General features: G+C 55.4%; 6 protein-coding genes across 6 annotated transcripts; 2 read left to right on the forward strand and 4 right to left on the reverse strand.

Moving 5' to 3' along the window:
- Positions 1–972: 972 nt before the first annotated feature.
- On the reverse strand, positions 973–2,334 carry NCS57_00116700 (Protein kinase domain-containing protein; the record flags this gene model as incomplete). Its single annotated transcript, XM_053051238.1, has 2 exons — positions 973–2,049; positions 2,161–2,334. 2 exons carry the CDS (start codon positions 2,332–2,334, stop codon positions 973–975), a joined length of 1,251 nt encoding a protein of 416 aa, XP_052919753.1.
- Positions 2,335–3,457: 1,123 nt separating this feature from the next.
- NCS57_00116800 (RF-PROK-I domain-containing protein) lies at positions 3,458–4,166 on the reverse strand (the record flags this gene model as incomplete). The annotated part of the gene is made up of 3 exons (XM_053051239.1): positions 3,458–3,542; positions 3,598–3,858; positions 3,916–4,166. The coding sequence occupies 3 exons, from the start codon at positions 4,164–4,166 to the stop codon at positions 3,458–3,460; spliced, it is 597 nt and encodes a 198-aa protein (XP_052919754.1).
- Positions 4,167–5,089: 923 nt separating this feature from the next.
- Positions 5,090–7,699, forward strand: NCS57_00116900 (RRM domain-containing protein; the record flags this gene model as incomplete). The annotated part of the gene is made up of 3 exons (XM_053051240.1): positions 5,090–6,287; positions 6,342–6,521; positions 6,573–7,699. 3 exons carry the CDS (start codon positions 5,090–5,092, stop codon positions 7,697–7,699), a joined length of 2,505 nt encoding a protein of 834 aa, XP_052919755.1.
- Positions 7,700–8,385: 686 nt separating this feature from the next.
- On the reverse strand, positions 8,386–10,344 carry NCS57_00117000 (FAD-binding FR-type domain-containing protein; the record flags this gene model as incomplete). The annotated part of the gene is made up of 2 exons (XM_053051241.1): positions 8,386–9,695; positions 9,759–10,344. The coding sequence occupies 2 exons, from the start codon at positions 10,342–10,344 to the stop codon at positions 8,386–8,388; spliced, it is 1,896 nt and encodes a 631-aa protein (XP_052919756.1).
- A 735-nt stretch (positions 10,345–11,079) lies between these two features.
- NCS57_00117100 (uncharacterized protein) lies at positions 11,080–12,223 on the reverse strand (the record flags this gene model as incomplete). The annotated part of the gene is made up of 2 exons (XM_053051242.1): positions 11,080–11,788; positions 11,847–12,223. The coding sequence occupies 2 exons, from the start codon at positions 12,221–12,223 to the stop codon at positions 11,080–11,082; spliced, it is 1,086 nt and encodes a 361-aa protein (XP_052919757.1).
- A 4,633-nt stretch (positions 12,224–16,856) lies between these two features.
- Positions 16,857–19,146, forward strand: NCS57_00117200 (LisH domain-containing protein; the record flags this gene model as incomplete). The annotated part of the gene is made up of 6 exons (XM_053051243.1): positions 16,857–16,909; positions 17,039–17,055; positions 17,115–17,275; positions 17,406–18,572; positions 18,625–19,062; positions 19,120–19,146. The coding sequence occupies 6 exons, from the start codon at positions 16,857–16,859 to the stop codon at positions 19,144–19,146; spliced, it is 1,863 nt and encodes a 620-aa protein (XP_052919758.1).
- Positions 19,147–20,171: the final 1,025 nt, after the last annotated feature.

Below are 20,171 nucleotides of genomic sequence, written 5' to 3' on the forward strand. Positions count from 1 at the left end.
TTACGTTGGAATCATGATGCTGATCATGCCGTGTCTGGTGTACTTGGCAACGGTCAATTCAGTAGCGAGATACTTTATTTCATACTACTAATGTTCAAATCACTATTGGACTTGTAGCACCGAGTTAGCTCAACGACCTCAAGATGCTGGTTGTTGGGATCTTGGCTCCCATCATGGCTCCCCATGAGACGTCTATCGATCAACCAATGGCCTCTGGAAGTCTGCAACAACAGATGTAGAGTTCATGTTTAATTTTCACGTATCATCCAATGTCGTTGGCCCCATAAAACCTGACAAGTTTGACACTCGGACTGCTTGAGTTTCATCATATCCGCAACTATCTCGGTCTCATACGTCAAGATGAACCAGCGGCACAGAAACTCTCGCTTTCCGCACGCGAGTCCCCAACAAGTGAGTTACAAGGGCACAAAGTCTCCCAAGTGTCAAGTTTTCCCCAGTGTGTTTGATTTCGACTTTGGCTGCGTGATCCCTGGTATCTACTCCAAAAACGTCTCATGGCTGCTGACAAGACAAGAAAGGAGGAAAGAAGACATGTAAAAAAGGGAACAGAAAAAGAAAAAGTGTAACAAGAAAACATGAGAATTTAAAGAAAAAGAGAGAAATGAAACCGTGCTGATTCATCATCATCCTTTCTTCTCCTCAAACGGCGAGCCTGCGTTCCGTTTCAAGACTCCCACTCTTCAAGTCCAGTGACTTCAAGAACAATATCGCTGACATGCTCCTCGTCTTCCCGTGCATCAACAAGTCTTCACTTTGCTCATAAAATCGCCAATATGAACCTGCATTATCTGGTCTTGACCTTGAACCCCCCTTTCAAACCTGTAGGGCCTCTTCCCAACGAAAACTTTCATCCCTCGCTCGGCGAAAAGACACAAATCATGCCAATTTCCGTTGACTGTGAATCCTCCCTCGTAATGTACCAATAGCATGGACATCTCCCGCATGTCGGTTCTACCTCTTCATGGCAGGTCCGCTCCAGAGGCCCTTGGACGTCTCGATGATGCGATTCCCGTTATTACCCGGTTGCAATGCGGATGGGACATTGGAGGGCCCCGTGTTGCCCATGACCACGTCAGTTTCAGTCTGTGTTCCATAGCCACTGTCCTTGGGCTGGTTGTTGTTATTGGTCATGGATATGGCGCTGTCATCTTTCCGAACACCGGGTTGTTGCTGCGGCTGCGGCTGCCGTGCAGCACCGCGGTTGGGCTCCTTGGATCGAGCGCCGTCCATCAGACCATTCTGGGCTTCACGGAGCTTGTTAATGGCGCGAACAGTGTCGATGGCTGCGTGCAAGGTCCGGCGGGCGTTGAAGTTCTTCTTGATGTTGGGCAGCAGGTTCTGGCTCTCGCCCTCGGCATTGATGAAGCCTGCGACGAAAGGATGTTGAAGGGCCTCGTGGGCTGTGATGCGCTTGGTAGCATCAATGGTCAGGCAGCGCCGAATAAAGTCCTTGGCGTGGCTTGAGACGCCGCGCCAGTACTCGATCGGGGTGAAGCTGTAGTCGGCGTTGAGGATGGCCTGCATCTCTTCAAAGTCGGAGTCGCGGTCAAAGGGGGTATAGCCGCAGAGAAGGAAGTAGGTAATGACACCCAGCGCCCAAAGATCGACGGGCTTGCCGTGACCCGTCTTCTTGAAGATTTCGGGAGCCATATATCCTGGAGTACCGCAAGTTGTAGTGAGAACGTGGAACTGCTCCTCGTCCATGATTCGCGAAAGACCAAAGTCGGCAATGAGAAGGTCAGCATTGTCCTCTGGGGTGCGGAAGAGCAGGTTCTCGGGCTTGAGATCGCGATGGACAATTCCGTGGTCGTGAAGGTAAGCGACAGCGGAGAGTGTAGCGCGGACGAGGTCGGCGGCATCGGATTCGAAGTACGAGCCCTTTCGGCAGATTCGGTCGAAAAGCTCGCCTCCTAGAGCAAGATCGGTGACGAGGTAGAGGTTGTTCATGGTCTCGAAGTAGTCAACGAGAGTGAGGATGTTCTGGTGGCCCATGGAGACCTTCTTGAGGACGGCGATCTCATTGCGAACCTATATTGCACATTTCGTGTAAGCTACTAGGGATTTCAGAGAAGAATTATTCGACCTCGATAGGCAACGGGAGGAACCCAACGACGAGGAGGATACTAAGGTAATGCGCACCATGTGTTCGCGACCCGCCATCAAGCGCTTGTTAATGACCTTGGCGGCATAGTAGCGGCCTGTGTCGATATGGACGCACTCTTTGACGACAGAGTAGGAGCCTGCTCCTAGCGTCTTGCCAACCTTGTATCTACAAGGCTGGACTTGAGGTTGTGGACGAGCGGCGGGGTCCATGCTGAGGGTTGTGATGTGAGGGCCCGTCTAGGAGTAAGGTAGGTAGGGAGAGGTGGAATATCGCAATGCCCCGCAGAGGGTGAACTGAAGAGCGCAAGGCGTGAGTATCGTGCGGTGTTGTCGCGAGGGGAGGAGGCGGCGATGGACACTCTTTCCAGAGGAGTGCGTTGCTGGGGGAGCAGAGATGATGAGAAAGAGAGCCGGCCGGCTGAAGAGGGAAGAGTGTCAGCAGCTGAAGACAGATGCTGTCTGGCGGTGGTGGTGGTGGTGGTGGTGGTGGGGAGAGGGAGCGCGGTCGGGCAGTGATCGAGTGGGCGGAATGGATGGATCTAAAGGTGGGGTTGCCTTATTAGCGGAGGAGGGATAGTCAGGCGAGGGAGGCCCAGCTGAAGAGGACTGGAAAAGGGCTGACGGGGGGCCGGTCTAGATGCAAGTCTGGCTTCGGGGAGTTCCATCTGTTGGTTGAGCCAATGTAGGACGGTCTGTACTGTATGTACAGCAGATTGGCGTGGTCGTAATCGCAGGAATAAAGACGGGACGCGAGCCTGGCTTGTGGCTACAAAACGGCAACATTGCCGAACATGGTGCGGCAATGATGAGGGTTTCACCTTTGGGAGCATCATATGGTTTCTGGCCCTTTCAGTTAAAAATCCGATGTGCGGATTAGCACCTGATCAAGGCGCTCGCTTCGTCGTCTCGTCTTGTCTCGTCTCATCTCATCCGCTCTATCGGTAGGTATACAACGCTGTAGCTGTAGATCATATAGGCCCTACCGGCACGGTCGATGATTGATAGCGGCCGTTAACCGCCCGTGCGGAATGTGCAATGTTTAAATTCCTATAGATGCTCCTCTTTTAACCCATCACCAATGCGTATTGTACATGTCGTCTTTTCAGTAGCCTGTATTTTCTTGCCATCCATTGTCTCGTTTTGTCTCATTAAGATTGCCATCACCGCCATGACCACTTGATGACAAAAGCACGACCAACAGCCTGTTCGTCGTTCCCCTTCAATAGGAACAAGGCCCAGCTGCGAAACGCGGAATCTTTCGATTTCTCCTCTTCGTCTTGGCAACTCTCAACTTGCTTCATGGGCTTTGTTTCATGTTCACCAAGCTATTCAGTCAAGTTGGTGGCCCTCTGCGGTCCTTCTTCTTTTGGGAGAGTTGTTTCTTCATTTTCAACCTTTGGGTGTCCCAGTTCTTCCGACTTCTCCTTGTCAACAGACCGCTCACGACGCACAAGTAATAGAGGGGTTACCTACGAATCTTCGTGCTTCTGAAGCTTTGCTTCGCTCGTCTCGTTGGGAACAACTTGGTCGTAAATACAGAAAATCTCCTTCAACAATTTTCTCCAGTTTTCTTTGGCATTTGCATCTCTTGACCGGGAGTCCTGAGTGTGAAAGGTAAGGGAGTCGCTCTTTGCCGTGTAGTATTTCGACTCTCGAATGCTACGATGCAACAACTTAGGAAGTGTCGGGAGTAATTCTCTAACTGGGTACGCTGTTGTGGCCTTCGTTTCGGTCCTTGTGTCTGTGAGCACGATGGTATTCGGCGAGGACTTTTATGGAGGTGTTGCGCACTTATTGACATGCTGCCCGCCCGGCCCACTAGACCGAGCGTAGGTGGTGTTACCCTTTGGGAGTCGCGATAATTCACTTTCTGAACGGAACCAAGCTCGGGCTTCAGCCAGCGCGTCTTGGTCGAGATCAGCGTCAAAAGCCTGGTATCTTTTGAATCTGGGGGCAAAAGGAGGGCTTAGCAAGTGCAAGGGCTGGGGCTGGGGCTGTATCCGCAGCCTGAGAACTGCTGTCAGCTGTCGCCGGAGCATCATTCACGCGCGTAGCTTAAAACTCTGGCAGAAAGAACCCGAAGAGATTTGACCAAGCCCAGCTCCTGCTCTGGCCCAGCTGCAGCCCAAAAAATAATGTACATACAACGGTTGGCGAAAGGTTGCTGCTTGCTTTTTGGCCGGCCAAGGTTCTGCTGGGGCTCCCGTCCCGTACAAACTGCCGTGTCGGGGCGCTTGACCGCCTTGCCATAAATAGCCTAGCGTTTCCCGCCTGTCGGGGTTGACGCTTGCGCCCGATCAGCCTCATTCGACCCCGAAACCCCAGCCTTCTTACTTCTTCCCAGTTTCATCTTCACCTATCGCCAGACTCTGACTGACCTGACGCCAACATCGACGCTTCGCCCGAGGACCAATCTCTGCGGCCACGACAATCCCTTTGTCGCGCCGAGTCCAGGCCAAGCACCTTTCTTTGACTTGATGAGGAACCTCTAGCCCTTATCGCTTTGCTCTCACGTGCCGCATCCTGAGGTGTTCCACACTCGCGAACTCATTCGTCCGGTGCGACACACCCAACTCCGACGTCGCAAGTTGCTACCTGCTCGCTTCCTTGTCGAGCAGTCGGTGTCGTCGCCTGCTTCTTTTCCATCGCACTCTTGCGACAGTGCCGATCCTCTTTCCGCTCGTTTCTACGCCCGTTTGGCCCGCAACTACTACCTACCTATTCCAGCTCCTGGCACCCCCCGTTCTGACCGCGGCCCAATCTCTCCATCGCGCTTCCACTTGTCATTCTGCGCCAGGCCGTCGCGTGGCGGCCACTTCCACTGACGAGACGAGCCCATTTCCACCGTCTCCAACTGCACCATCGCCCGTGCCCGCCTTGTTTGTGCGATTGCAGCGCTTAAGAGGCTCTCTTCATCAATCTGCGCTCTACTACTCATCACTCTTACACCCCCAAGCCCAACTTAATGCCAGAACCCGAGGCAGAAATCCAGGCCACTGCCAATCTCTCCCCTGTCTCTCCGTCGCCCGTTCATTCTGCCACGTCCTTGGCAGTTCCCGCGCTGCAGGAGACGGTCGATACCATCGACGCCATGGTTGCCGCCGCCGCTGCTGCTGCTGATGCCGCCAACGGCACGGCCAGCAGCGCCCCTAACCTCGAGCCTATCTCGGGGGCTGGTGATGACGATATCGTAGATGACGACAGCCTCAACGACCCCTACGGCGAGGACGACACCGAGGCAGCACCCCAGCCTGAGCCTCATCCACAGCAGGAGCTCCCAGACAGCAATGACGACTACGCAAAGACCTTTGATTCCCCGATTGGGCCGGAGGAGGGTGAGGACGGGGTCATTCAGCCAGAAGATGTATCATCGATGCCCCGAGAATCCAACCAAGTTTCTCTTTCATCCGATCACTTGACAAGTCGCCCATCAGAAGTCTCACATGTCGTTCCTGAATCATCATCAGCCCAACCAGGCGAGCCCGTGGCAACGGCCATTTCCAACGCTTCGTCCGAAGCCCATCTCGGCGGTGCTACGACACCGGCCACATCGCAGCCCTCCAACCAGCCGGCATCGTCTCCAGCTGCAGCCAAGGCGGACTCCAACGCCGCCGGTTCTCCCAGTGCCTCAACTGATATTCAACGGCTTGTCGCCGACCTCACTGCTCCTGCTGAGCCCAGTGCCAGCGCAGATCCATCTACTCTATCCGCCAAAGGTGAACCGTCCGCTGAACCGGGACCTTCGTCGTCAGCCTTCCCATCATCCGCCTCTCTTCCTCCGAGGCCCCCCCAGTCGCAAGCCGCGCCCCAGTCGTATGCCTCGCAGCACCACCCAGGGGGCATCAATGCCAGTATCCCTTCCAGTGTGGCCGCACCGCCGACCCCCGGTCAACCGTCAACGTACGTGGCTGCTGGGGCGCCGGCCACGGCTCCTGATGCACTGGGCAACTTTGCAACTCCTCCTGGCTCTGGTCTCCACGCGCCTGTTGCCATCACTTCCATGAATGCCCCTCCATACCCGCCTCAGTCCGCCCCCTATACTGCTGATCGAGCTCAAGATGCCGAATACCAACGTCAGTGGGATCAGTTCTTGGCTGATGAGCGACAGTACATGTCGGAGGCCAAGTGGGACCGCTTTCCTGAAGGCTCTCGCATCTTTATTGGTACACGATCCGCGTCTGGCGCGTCCAAAAACGGCGCTCACATATTCTCTACAGGCAACCTCTCGAGCGACAAGGTATCGAAGCGTGACGTCTTTGATCTGTTTCATCGGTTCGGAAGGCTTGCCCAGATTTCTCTCAAATCTGCCTATGGGTTTGTGCAGTATCACTCGGTAGAGGAAGGACGGAGAGCGATGGAGAACCTCCAGGGAATCGAGATCAAGGGGCGCAGGATCCGTAAGTTGACATCCCTTTGTGATTGAGTGAAGATGTTCTAACAGATTCAAGATCTCGAAGTATCTCGTGTCCAGGACAAGACCAAAAAGGAGAGAGCCCGAAGCCCGGAGAGGAACCGGGGGCGTGATAGCGGACGCCGAAACGAACGACATGGTCACCAGAACCGGGATGATTACCGGCCAGGCCGCGGTCAGTCACCACGTCGTAATGATTACCAGAGAGACGAGTCCTATGGCCGCGATAGGGGCTTCTATGATGGTGGTAGGGGACGTGGGCGGTCACACTCACCAGGCTACGGCCGCAACGACAAGGACAACTACCGGAGAAGAAGTCCAAGCCCCTACGGGCGACCTCGGCACGAAGGCGAACTCGATCTTCCTAGGCGGTACGGCGCCGATGTGCCAGACGTTCAAATCATTCTCCAGCCAGACGTCAACCGCGACTTTGTCAACTGGGTGGAACAAGCCTTCAAGGCCAAGGGTCTGAGATCTGAGGTCATGTACCTACATCCCAGAATCCCCAAGGATGTCGTTGTTCAGCGACAGGCAGCCGAGGGTGTACATGCAGTGGTGGACCTTGATCTCAGAGCGCAGAACCTCGGAAGGATTCCGGTCCAGGCTTTCGACCGCTCAGCAGGCTCAAGTAACGTTCGGTTTGACCAGTATGTTGACCTGGAGCCTTCTACCGCAGCCGAGGTGATTATACGGGCCAAGGCATCAGGAGGCCAGCCAAGCTACGGCCAGTCATTCGGCGGAAATGGTGGATATAGCAATCCGTACGGTGGACAACCACCTCACCAACCGCCCACATCCGGATTCCCAGCTGGTCCACCTCAGAGTCAGTATGGCCAACAGCCTTCTGCAGGTGGTCCCGACATTGCCAGCCTCGTGGGACAGCTTAACCCTGCCGCACTCCAGCAGCTGTTGTCACAGATCCAGCCAGGCGGTCAAAATCCCGTTCACCCTCCAGCAGGAGTCTCTGCCCCCGCCGCGCCGCAGGTTGATATACAGGCAATCTTGGGTAGCTTGGGTGGCAATGCCACTGCCCAGCAACCTCCTCCGAATTCTTACGGGGCACCTTATGGAGCGCAGCCCCCGTCGAACGGAGCACCCCCGAACGGTGATGCGGCAGTCCAAGTACAGAACATCATGGCACAGCTCGCTCGCTACCGACAGTGAAGCTGCAGCACACAAGATGAGGTGGGGACGAGATGGCCTTTAAGGACGTCGGTTAATGCCGTTTACGACACCAGATATACGATTCGATTCCCTTAGAGATGGCAGTTTCCTTGTTCTTTCAATTCCCCTTTCTTTCAGTTTATGCATAAGCCTTGCCAAATTAGCGGCAGTCCCTGTAAAAGGGGATACAAGATTAGACCTAGTCGACAGTGACTATACGGGTGCGGAGCTTCTTGGTAGCCAAGAGGAGATGGATAGGGGCGTTGGTGGTTGAGAATTATGACTAAAGAGGCGAAAACTCGCTGATACAGGGAGAACAAGGGAGCATAGCAATATGACTTGATGACATTCCAGTTATGATGTGACTGTCGCGGCTCAACAGATGTTAACCTCATTGGCATACAGGTCCGTTTTCGCCTCCACTATATCGAGCTACGCCCACGCTCTTTCAAGACTGGAGATGTATATCAGCCAGAATAGATATCTGCATACTACCTCGGCTCATAGGGAAGAGGAGGCTATGAGTGCTTTAGGTCAAGGACCAACATTGCCGTGGCATAACTACCACGAGACTCGCATATATCCTTACACATCTATCTTGGTGGAAATCTAGACTATATAGACATATGAAAACTGAAACAACCCAGACGCCAGGCCAATCCAATCCAACCAATTCCGATATCCTCTCACCAACCAAAGCTCTCATTGTGCCACCACACCTCCCGCCCCTTCATAACCCAAGGCGTGACACTTCTCCGCAACTCGCTCGCCATCGAAGGGGGGCCACAAACCAAGACGGCGACCTTTTCTCCTTGCCTCTGTCGGAACGTGTCGTCAACAATCTTTTGCAAATCAGGCCTCTTGGGGCTCCGAGTCGGTCGGGCGCCCCCTTGTTGCAGGCTGTTCATCTCGACTCCACTGTCGGTGACTCCCATGTCGCCTGTGAGGAAGAGCTGCACCTGGTCATCGTCGAGGAGGGACTTTCCTGTGGGGTTTGACGATGCCCAGGTTGCATCGCCGGGACTCCGGATGGCCCAAATGAGCTGAACGTGTGCTGATGCGTTCTCGGCCAGAATAGCGTGGTATAGGGGCACTGCAAATGTTGCTCCTACACCACCGGCGACGAGCAAGACACGATTGATTCCTGAGTCGATGAGATCACGGAACGTCTTTCCTATGACGCCGTACGGGCCTTCGATGTTGAGCTCAACCTTGCCCGAGGCGCTCCCAGTCGATGAGAAGTGGCTGAGGCGGCCCGTCATCGGTCCGGTTCGCGTGCGCGCGACCAGTGTTAACTCGTGTGTCTCCTCGTCAGTTGATGCCACCGTGAAGGGGTTGTAGAGGAACTCAAAGAGCAAATGGGGGGCGGAAAATTGGCCGATGCCTGGGCGAGAGGCTGATGGCATGTTGAGGTAGACGTGAGATCCTGGGCGGGCTCGATACTTGGCAATCTTGCTGCTAGGCATAGTGGCCGAGACCTTGACGAGGTTTGTCCCGGGGATGGCTTCGATGATGGCTGGCGTGGTGATGGTGGTTATCTTGCGCGCGGCCAAGTCGATTACGAAGCTGCCAACGGCCAGGGCAACGTAGAACCGGGCAGAGTGCGCGTGGTAGTAGATCAGAGGCGGGATAGAAAACGCGGCAACGAGGTGAGTGACGAAGAAGATGCGATAGGAATACTCACGCACACGAGCCATAGCCGTGCCTGTAAGAGCGTGAAACGCTGTGAAGCCGACAACGCCAGCAAAGACAACCGGGGCAAAGAAGCGCTTGACCCAGATCCCCGACTCGAAAAAGAAGATGTTGTAAAAGATGGCGTGGAGGATGAGCAGGAAGTAGATGATCCGACCTAGCACGCGGTGGTACCGGTTGAGGTGCTCGTGAGATGAGCGCAAGATAAAGGCAAAGGGGTTGAGCGTCTTGAGAGCCAGGAGATACTGGATGGGCATCTGCGAAGTCGCAATGATGCCGAAGCGCTTCGTTAGGTGAAGGTAGTCTATAAATAGTCAGAAAAAAACACTTCATCAATAAGTGCAGCCGGCGAGTTTCAATGTCTTACCTTTGCCCGTTCCCCGAACACAAAGGATCAACATCCACAACGTCCAAGCAACACCAAGAACCCACTCATCCCGCTGTCCCCAGCGCGATCCCATAAAGTACACATCCTCGCCCAGCCACCACTGGGCGGCAGACCACTTCCCAGCCATCCTGGTGATCCATCTCTGCTGGCTCGCCTTTACCCCTGGCGACCCGGGCACCTCGCTGTACTGGCCGCGTCGGGCACGGCGCACGCGGGCGACGAGCCGTACCAAGACGGAGACGAGACAGGGTGCAAAGGCTGAGAGGAAGGCGACGTAGGCGTAGTATTCGAGGGCGATGCGGCGCTGATGCTTCTCCTCATCCGTGAGGGTGACGAACTCGTAAGGCCAACCCATGTTGATGAGAGGAGCGATGTAGTCCACCCCTCTAGACGCAAGACCAGCAGGACTCTCGGACACACAGCCGGTGCAATTGAGCCAGTTCCCACTCGTACAGAGGCCTCGTAAAACACGGGAGATGGGGAAAAGTTGACAGCTCTCCCCGGGAGTCGTCATCGCCGAGGGAGGACACAGCATGCAAATTGCGTCTATCTGATTGGTCAGCATGAACCCCTTGCCCCTGGGAAAGCCACGCTTTTCTGGGGTTATCTAGATCCGAACAATCATGATCTTTCCGGTTCACCTACCCTGCATCTGGGGTCGAGTATTCAAGCAATGTTCAAGTTTGAATAGCGGTTATTGATTTATCAGTTTATCGAAACGTAAGAACAGGTTTTATTGAGTAGAGGTGAGTATTATCTCTTCATCTTGCTTTTACTCTTAAACCCTTCATCACGGGTGATGGCAACTGGTCCACCTGACCACTTGATCACGAACATAACCACACTTCACATCTGATAAGACATGACCATCTAAACAGAAGCCAAGTGACACCAACAACGTAAATTGGCATCAATCTGACGCAGCCGTCTCACATTACCCATCCCAAGTTTCCCGCATGGTCACATCCAAGGCACTCTAAACCTCGCCCATGTACCTGCTGAAAATTGATATCTAGCCTGAATACTGGAAAACCTCACTCCTCGAGGCAAAAACACCCCAATCAGGGCCACAGACTCAAAAGGAAATACCTCCCAGAAACCGTGTTAACACCAGTGCTCCACTAACTATGCCCGCCAACCCGTCCATACACTCTTTCTCTATTAAAACATCGCTAGCGAGTACACGCTGCTGCTGCTGTTGTCCGTTTCCCATATCGACATTCGTTGACCAGGTTCAAGAAAGAATCGTACATCGTACACGACACACATCACACAGGGCTGCTGTATGCTAGCCAAACCATTAGCTCTTGGAGTCGTCGTGGTCGGGCTCGAACTTGGTCTCGCCCAGCATCGGGCCAGGAGACGAAGTCATGGCCGTCTGAGTTGCAGGCTGAGGCTGGCTCTGCACAGTTGGACCCGAGGGCCGGTTGGGAGGTTGGGCAGACGGCCGCGTCGCCGCCTGGTTGGCAGTGGCGGCGTGAAGTCTCTGGTCCAGAGCTCGGAGGGCAATGGCCCTCCTCCTCTCAGCCTCGGCGCGGGCACCTCCAGGGGCGTTACGGTGAATCCGCTGGTCGTTTCGGGAGGCATCGCCCTGGGAGAAGGGCGTGCACACTCGCATGGCCACCAGCACCAGGAAGATCTGGTCAGCGACCGCGGCCACAAAAGGCTTCACGGGACCAGGGAAAAACTCGGCAAACGCAAACGTCTCGCTCGCATCGCCGCGCTGGGAGGCAGGCTGAGACGACTCGAGGTCGGGGAAGACGGTCTTGTAGAATCGCAGGTAGGTCCAGCTGGTAAGGAAACCAAAGATGGCGAGCCACAGGGCGGCCCTCGTAAGAATAGGAGTAAGAGACAGAAGAAAGACGATGCCGATGTAGACCAGCGGGAACCGGGGCACTCGGAGGGATAGGATGCCGCGGAAGAGAGTCACCGTATGAGCCGGCACGAGCTGGCTAAAGGCGACGAGGAAGGAGATCTGAACAGGGATCGTTCCGGCAATGACGGTTAGACTGGAATATCTCGTTAGCCAAATCTCGCATCAGGTTACCAGCATTGGAGCACACATACGTCCAGCTCTCGTTGCGCGTCAGGGTAAAGAAGAGAACCATGACGCAGAGTGTCAGGAAGTTGGGGATCAAGGACACGAGGGCCAGGAACTTGGCCAGCTCGGCCGAAGACCAGGCTCTCTCCAGATAGCGTCCTCCATGATACAGCGTGACGCCGGCGATACCGAGTGTGAAAACGTTACTCTCAACAAACGTCGACGTAATAAAGGTCCACGGGTAGATGATGGACAGCTGCGGCACCAGCGTCAGGTAGGGGATGACGATGTCGGCGTGGGCGGTCCATTGTCGGTATCGGATCGCGGCGCTGAGGAGGGACTGGCCGAGCAGCGCGATGAGGAGGATGCGCGTTACCGGCGGGATATTTATTCGGGGCGGCATCGTGGTCGAAGTATCTGGGTGCGAAGTCTAAGACGGTTCTGGTAGGGTGGTGGTATTGAAGCTGGATGATGTCCAACTCAGCCAAGAAACGCGCTGGGCTCTGGCGATGTCGGTGTATACCAGGGGCCGATGAGCCGATGCGTAGAGCCAAGGAAGGCTTATGTCGTAGGCGTTGTCTTGCTTCTACAAGCCTCGTGGTTGGAGTCGGCGCTTGATGAGTGGTTGCCCTCTCTTTCTTTCCCCCTTTGATGCACCGAGTTTCTGGGTCAGGTTGTCTGTCCTCTATGTGCAGCCTCACACAACAAGGCTAAGCCTCGACTCCTGTGGCGCAAATTGTTCGGCATCGTGTGGCCTCAGGCAGAAACACCATCCACCTAACCCCTGTTCATCCGTTTCATCACTTGACCAAGTCTGTAATCTCGCACTTCGAAGAGGCCGCCCTCTCGCATTGATCAACAAGCCCGAGAACCGCGCTCACTTCTCTCTTTGGTCCCACATACGAACGCAATTAAAGGGTCCCCTCTTCCAACCTGATCATCTTGGCTATCGCGCTTCTGGACTATTCGAGGAATCTTGATGTGGAGATCAGAGCTGTCTTAAGACATTCGTGCAACAAGGCTCACGATGATGTGAAACAAGACTCTCTGCACGGTGATGGGAGTTCGAGATCGGAACCTGGACAACGGGACACAGAAGACAACATGAGGGGCGACACGTGGAATCACAGCACTGCGCAGCTCGGTAAACTGCAAGGGAGAACATGTCAAGTCATCACATTTGAATGAGTGTTGGCCTTGAACGCCAGGCCTAAAGAATTGCCTGTCGCACAACAGTCAGCAAAGAAAGAAATACCCGTAGTTAGGGAACAAGCTTCTAACGCTTAGCTCCGCAAGCGCCCGCATCCAGCGATAGAGCTACGCTTAGAGTTGGGATCAAGAGATTGCATCGAAAGCTTCGGATGTTTCACCTTGACGATCTTTAGACCGGGCCAGGCATTGACACTAAGCCTGCTGGTTGAAGCAATCGCGTCCATGGAATCCTTACGGAACCCTTATCACAGCCACTGCAGCAAGGCAACCACCGGTAGATGCGCGCCCGCAGCAGCCTGTCAGCTATATCCCGCGTATAGCCCTTGATATCACATCTGGTGGGCTGTTCTCAAATTTGGATGGGGAGACCCAGATACCGAAGTCGGTGAAGATTCGGCGGCCTCGGCAGCGGGATGACGGAGGCACTTTGTTAACAAGGCCCGTCTCGAATTTGACCGCTGATTGGTCGGGAGTGTTGAAACCGTCGAACAACTGTTCCCCTGCCTCAGCGAACATGGAGCGAGTGGGGCCAGCGACTCTAGAATGTCGTGCAGGGCACAGCAAGCAAGCCACATCCTCGACCTGGTGTTGTGCTGTTGAGATTCAGATGAAAAAGGCGCATGTGGCCAGATAGAGGTTCACCTTGACCAAGCACAGCAGTGGGGAGCCATGTCGTGAGACCCCAGAGTGTCAACGAAAGATTGGTGCCTGAGGTGAGGGCGCCGGAGATTTGTGAGGCGCCATGGGCTCAGGTCATTTTGCGTCGGTGGAGGTCCAAGTACCGGCGGGAGATGCACAACGAGAACCTCGGGAATGTGACGGGAGGCTTGCGACATTCAATGTCACGTGACGAACAATCTCGTTGTTCCAGATTGCAGTGATCATGATGGGCTTCCCGGGCCCCAGCAGAAGCTTGACGGGAAGCAAACGACATCCCCATGTGGACGGGTACCAACGTGCACCATCATCATCAATCGGCTCGTAACGAACAGTTTACTCTGCTGCATTGTTTCCAACCGCTGAAATCATCACAGAGTCCGTGCATTGACGCACTTGACAAATGACGGGTCCCTGTCGAAGTCAAAAGGTGCGGGTACCCGACGCTCGGAGGTTTGTCATGGGTAGGTTGGGAGGGAATCCATCCTGCAGCATCACGTTGTCAGCTTGTCAGAGCGAGATCATGGGCACGGCCAGTTCAATGCCCTGTGTCGTCTCGAGAATGGCATACTCGGCTCGCTTTCCTGTCGCATTGTCATCCATCTCGAGGACGATTCAAATCATGATGCCAGATTTCGTCCCTATGAAGAGCGCTAGGCATGGTGGCCCAAGGCCCGGACCAGGGCGCCCCGATGGTCCCCAGTTCCACGGTGGGCTCCTTGGCGGCCCCTTTGACCGAACTAGAGTGTTGCCACGTAATGACGAGAAGAGCAAGGCAGGGCTGTCAGCGCGTTGCGACGGTCGATATTTATCGCTGCCGTTACTGTCACGGTGTGACAACCGTTTTCTTGCGCAGGCAGCTCGGAGAGCCGAAACGGGGCAGAACCTGGTTGCGCAAGAATCATGTTGCGAGGGGTTTGGGACTGTTGCACCAGCCGTAAATCATCAGCTAGCAGCCGTATGTATTGATTGCGATTACGCTGGCAACCTTGGCTCGGCAAGCATCGCCATCTCGTGGGCAACGATGCCGCCGACCGCACTCATCATCTCTGCCTGGCGGTTACCGGCGTGCCTAGCCTGGTCTTGTGCCCGAGGGTGAGTTGTGCATGTCATGTCACGCAGAGATGGATGGCTCAGATGTGCGGACGACATTGGGTGTGGCATCCTTGTTCGCGGTGGCATCTGTCCGTCCGGAGCTGTGGGAGCATCCAGGCTGGATGCCGGGGCAGTGTTTTGGTGGGCCTCGATTGATGGTCCGGTTCTTGAATCTCGCCTCCCCGGACCTTGAAGAGTCTACCAGAAAATGGCGCCGGGCGGGAGACTCTTGAGCCGGGTATCTGGTGACCCCTCCGGTTTTCTCGATGCTGCCCGGCTCTCGTCATGACTACACAAGCCTGAACCTGAGCCAGACCGCGTTTCCTCAGCCATCGTGACATTGCACCTTGAATTGGAGTGAACACAACAGGGGGTAAGGGATGGGCGGGGGACGGAACCTGACACATGTCGAAGTACCGGTACTTTCAGACGTGGGCAGCTTAACCCCTGTCGCAGCCGATCTGCATCCGTCTCAGATTTTGGGAAGAAAGGCGAATGCATCAACCCGAGCCTCGAAGGAAGAGTGGGTTGGCGTTTGTTGCGGGCTGACCTGACTAAGGAGGGCGCGGTACGTGATTGGGCGCCTGTTGATGAAGCCTTCCAGGTTATGCACCAGCTGGGGGGCCGCCTGTTGGATTTTGACGGAACATCATGGCACCCGTCGGCGAACCGACAGCGGCAGGGGCGTCCATTACCGACCACGCGCGATAATGTCTCGTGCTCGAGGACAGCGACGACCAAAGACGAGATGGGAGGGGGATGGATTGTCGGCTCTTGGACCATTGTCTTCGATCGTATCGGAAATTCGACGTCGCCCCCCTCCTCTCCTGGCCCTGTCACCACCAACAAGGGGTGGGATCTTCAAACCTTGTCCTGCTTGTTAACGCCGCCCTCTAGCGAAGGCATGGAAGCCAACGAATGACTGACCTGGCCCAGTACCTGAGAAAAGTACCGTTTCCCACCTGGAGGAGGGTGGCCCGGCTGCCGCTGCTGGTGCGTCGGCTCCCTGTCCAGGCATGAGCATGAGCACGACACAGGGGGTTATTTCAGTTCTTGGGGGTTGCATTCACCATTCAACATGCGCCATGGCCAAAACGGGTTCCAAGACCTTCAAATCCTCACAGCGAACCCCTGCTTGTTCGAGCCTTCAACTCCACAATCCGCAGGTCCACGAGACTCGGCCGACCCATCGATTGGCTGGCCTGCCCCCATCTCCAAGGTAGCGGTACTTGGGCGAGCCCGCCCGCAGCAGGCTGTTGGCGCACCCAGCCCTCGCCATCTCGAAAAGGCTCGAGACCGTCTGGCTGGCGTGCACTTCTGTTTTTTCCATCCTTCGACCTGGCGTCCACTAGCGCCAGCCCCATTTCGAGCCAGCCGTGGGTACCTGTAGCCCTGTCTGTACTGGACTGTGGTGTACCTTTTCTGGGCGGCCAACCTGGAAGCTGTTTCAATGTCCGCCCACTCGTTCGCTCGCTCGCTCGTCTGTCGCCCTTGATTGCCCTTACCCAGTTTTGCCTGGGCCTGGCCTGTTGCGCGCTGGAGGCTCCCGGCTGTTCATGGATCAGTCCTCATCAACCCCAGTCAGCCCCGTACCTAGCTCCCCGTAAAGGCCCCGTAGCTCCAGCGCGAGCAATGTCGCTACTTGGCGTTTTAAGGGTACCAAGACAGGGTGTCCATCCCATCCTTGCACGCACACACACACACACACACGCATCACCCCAACTAATTGAAGCCAGGCCGAGCTAGAGCCAGAGGCAGAAACGGGGAGAGCGAAAGGCGACCGTGGTGGGAGCGGCACCAGCCCAGCCCAGGGAAGCGACAAGGGGCGGTAGGTACGTACCCACTCACCACCACCGCCCCAACTGGAACCTTGAATTTCATCTCTCTTTTGCATCTTCACTCGCCTTTCCCTCATCAACCCGCCAGATTATCGATCAAACACCAAACCGCGTCCGATTTGACCCCTAGGCTTGGCTTCAAAGAGCCCATCGACTCTCGCAAAAGAATCTGCTTCATCTGCTCGGTCGCTGCCCCTCAGCGACGCTGCGCCTGCTGCGGCGCCCCTCGGCATCATGGTCGCTAAGGAATTCGTCGACTCTGACAGAGTCAACTATCTCGTCTGGAGGTTCGTCACTGCTCCGCGTCCCCCGACTCGCACTCGTCCCCCGCCCGCTGCCCGACACAGCGGTTGTCTTCGTGATTGTATTCCCCTGGACTTTTTGCGCTGACCGACGCCTCGCTGCTCCCCTCACAGGTACCTTCTCGAAGGCAGTATGTAGCACTCAGTTCTGCGCGCCTGTGGCGGCACGTTCTAACCCTCACCTCCGCAGATTACCGAGAGACGGCGGCCAAATTCCAAAAGGAGTGGCATGTCAAACAACCTCACAGAGACTTTGCCTTTGCGCGCCACGTCAAGAGCCATGCATTGGTCTCGGTCCTGAACCGCGGCCTCCTGTACCACGCGCTGGAGCGCGAGCATGCACGCAAGGTGGTAAGTGATGATCGGATTTTGTTGACATTGTCTGCGCTTCATTTGTCCCCCCACCCAAGCAGGCGGGCAGCAGTTTGGTGACAAAGCGAAACGTTTGAAACGGTCACGGGCTGACATTCAAGCTTCGCAGCTGCCTCAGGATGCACCAGCGGAAGCAGCCGAGGCGCTGCAGGTCGGCATCTTTGGCCCTCTGGACGCCCATCCACAGTCAAAAATCGACGAGGAGGAAGGAGAGGATGCTGAGGGAGAGGAGGTTGAAGAAGTATCACGGAAACGAGCGCCTCAACAGTTACCCAATGGTTCGCCGGCTAAGCGACAGCGACTAAGCAATGGTTTTGAGCATGGCGTCGATGCATCGGCAGCGGCATCAGCAGCAGCAGGACCTCCGGTGACGACACCCATGGAAGTGGACAACCAACCCGACAATCACGCCTACCCTTCGCCGCTCGAGGGCGAGCAGGCGCCGGAGCCGATTGTGCGTACTGACGGACCCGAGCAGGGCACCCAGGTCGACAAGGTCGAGGAGCTGGCTCCCGAGACGACCTTTATCCGGCTCGTGGACGATGGCCAAACTCACAGCAAGGGCGACGGCCGAGATGCAACGACCCCGTCGCCCCCATCTCCGTCCGGCGCTGAGAATGCTCCCATCATTTTGCAGTGCGAGTGGAACCCCAGAAACCCATCCATTCTGGCGGCTGCTGGAACGGATGCGCTAGCCCGTGTTTGGACGGTCGCGCGTGCCGGCCCCGTTGAGGCGGGGCAGGATCACGTGTCACCCCAAGGCCACACCCTGCTGGACCGTGACGTTCCCCGCGATACGACAGTAACCGCCCTGTCGTGGACTTCAGATGGTGCTGCCATTGCGGTTGCCACAGACTCTAGGAATCAAGCGTCGATCAACGTATGGTCGGCCGAGGGCGCCTTGCTACAGTCGATAGAGCTATCGGAGCCGCCCATTATCAAGCTTTCATGGAACCCCAGCAACACAGCGCTCCTCGCCATCTCACCGGACAAGGGAGGCGCTCTTGTGACGGTGCACTACCCACCCGCAGGAAACTCGCTCTCATATTTCCTCTCTGGTCACGATATTGAGGCTACTCCCCTCGATGCGGTCTGGACGGGTGATCACGAATTTTTGCTTTGCGGTGGCGACCTGATGGTATGCCTACACTGCACCGACACGACAATAGCTCAGGCGAGGAAATTCGAGACCAAGGAGGATGATAGCTTCAGGCAGGTGCTCTTTGATGCACGATCAAGACTGGCAGCTACATCGAGTGATAAGGGCACACTAGATGTAAGAAACCGCAGTATGGTAACTAAAGAAGCAAATGTGCTAACTGAAACAGCTCTGGGACGAGAAGGGACAGAGGAGGTCAATATCTGCACACCAAGGAGCCATTACTTCGATGCAATGGCAACCACTTCCTGCAAACCAGCCAGGTGCTGACGACGAGCGGCTGATTGCGACTGGAGGCGACGACTGTGCGATACTGATTTGGAACGCGCGAATGCCTGAAAGCAAGGCCAAGTGCTTCTTGACGATGGATTCACCGATTGTGCGGCTTGCATTTACGCCTGACGGAGCGTTTATTGCGGGGGCGACATCGACACAGGTATTGATTTGGAAAGTGGGAAGTCACCTTGTTCCCCGAGCGAGCTGGAGCAGACCGGTTCACTCAGGTTGGCTCAGCCCCAAGGCCAATGCCGAGACAGATGAGGAGGATGAGCACTGTCTTTGTTGGGACGCTGACGGACAAAAGCTGGCTTACGGCTCTAATAGCAGGGTGAGTATCTGTGCGCTGACAGAAGAGGCAATGGCCGTGATACTAACATGTCGATAGCTCGCCATTATCAACTTTCGCAGATAGCGAAATGACTTGGACGGCTAAAGCAATCTAATGGAAGTGCGAGTTTGACATGTACATGGGCATGCATAATAGTAAGATGGGCATTTGGGTCACCAGCATCTGGAGTTTCGCATCGGCGCCGGCATGAATATCTCTTTGGGAGCACGGCAGGGTCGGAATCGAATCGAGGGCCGATGATGGATGGATGCATGGGACGACGGCACGGATGATCCTGATGCCTCTTCTGGCTTGGGCATGCATGATTCAGGGCGACAATATGGAAGTTGCAAGGGTCGCGAAAGCAACGGCAACGGCAACGACATGGGCATCAGCAACAGCTTTTTTTCTTGTATACCACGACGACGAACAACGAACGACCGGCTGGCTACGGGGTTATCGAACAAGGTCTTTGGTTGGCATACTACACAAGAGATGACTTGGGCACCTGTCTACACACGAACATTCTTGACGAAGGAGCATGGATAGAGGATATAGGAGTACACACGTTGTGGCTTACGTCTTTTGGCCGGTTTCTTTTGTTTCTTGGGTTTGGGGGTCTTTTGGAGGGCAGGTGGACAGTTGCCGATCAATGACGGACGGCTGGAAGAAGAAGGGACTTGGACTCGCGAGCTCGGGGATGAGCTCGTTGTATGGTATTGTTTCGCCTCCCCTCTTGTTTGTTGCCAAGGATTTGCGAAATCTGTACGAGTATATACCACAGCGGGGATGAAATAGCAGGTAAAAAACAAGAATCTACCTATGTATCTGTACCTATATTTGAGGTTAGTGCGGCTGCAAGCTGAGCAACAGACCAACACAGGCTAGACGGGCTACTGTAGGGATGATTCTGGTTCCGCACGCGAACAAATAGCCGGCACGCGTAAGACACGAGGCATACTGCGTGTCTCACCTGCACCTGTATGATTTGCCCGAACGGTTCGAGTGTTGAGGCGCCACCGGACCGGGCGTCAGCTGTGAGGCGGCAGGGCAGGAGAGCCTGGTCTGGTGGATGATGAATCGACGATGGCCATGATGGAGGGTTTGGA

The sequence above is a fragment of the Fusarium keratoplasticum genome, chromosome 1, assembly GCF_025433545.1.
Source record: "Fusarium keratoplasticum isolate Fu6.1 chromosome 1, whole genome shotgun sequence".
Taxonomy (NCBI): domain Eukaryota; kingdom Fungi; phylum Ascomycota; class Sordariomycetes; order Hypocreales; family Nectriaceae; genus Fusarium; species Fusarium keratoplasticum.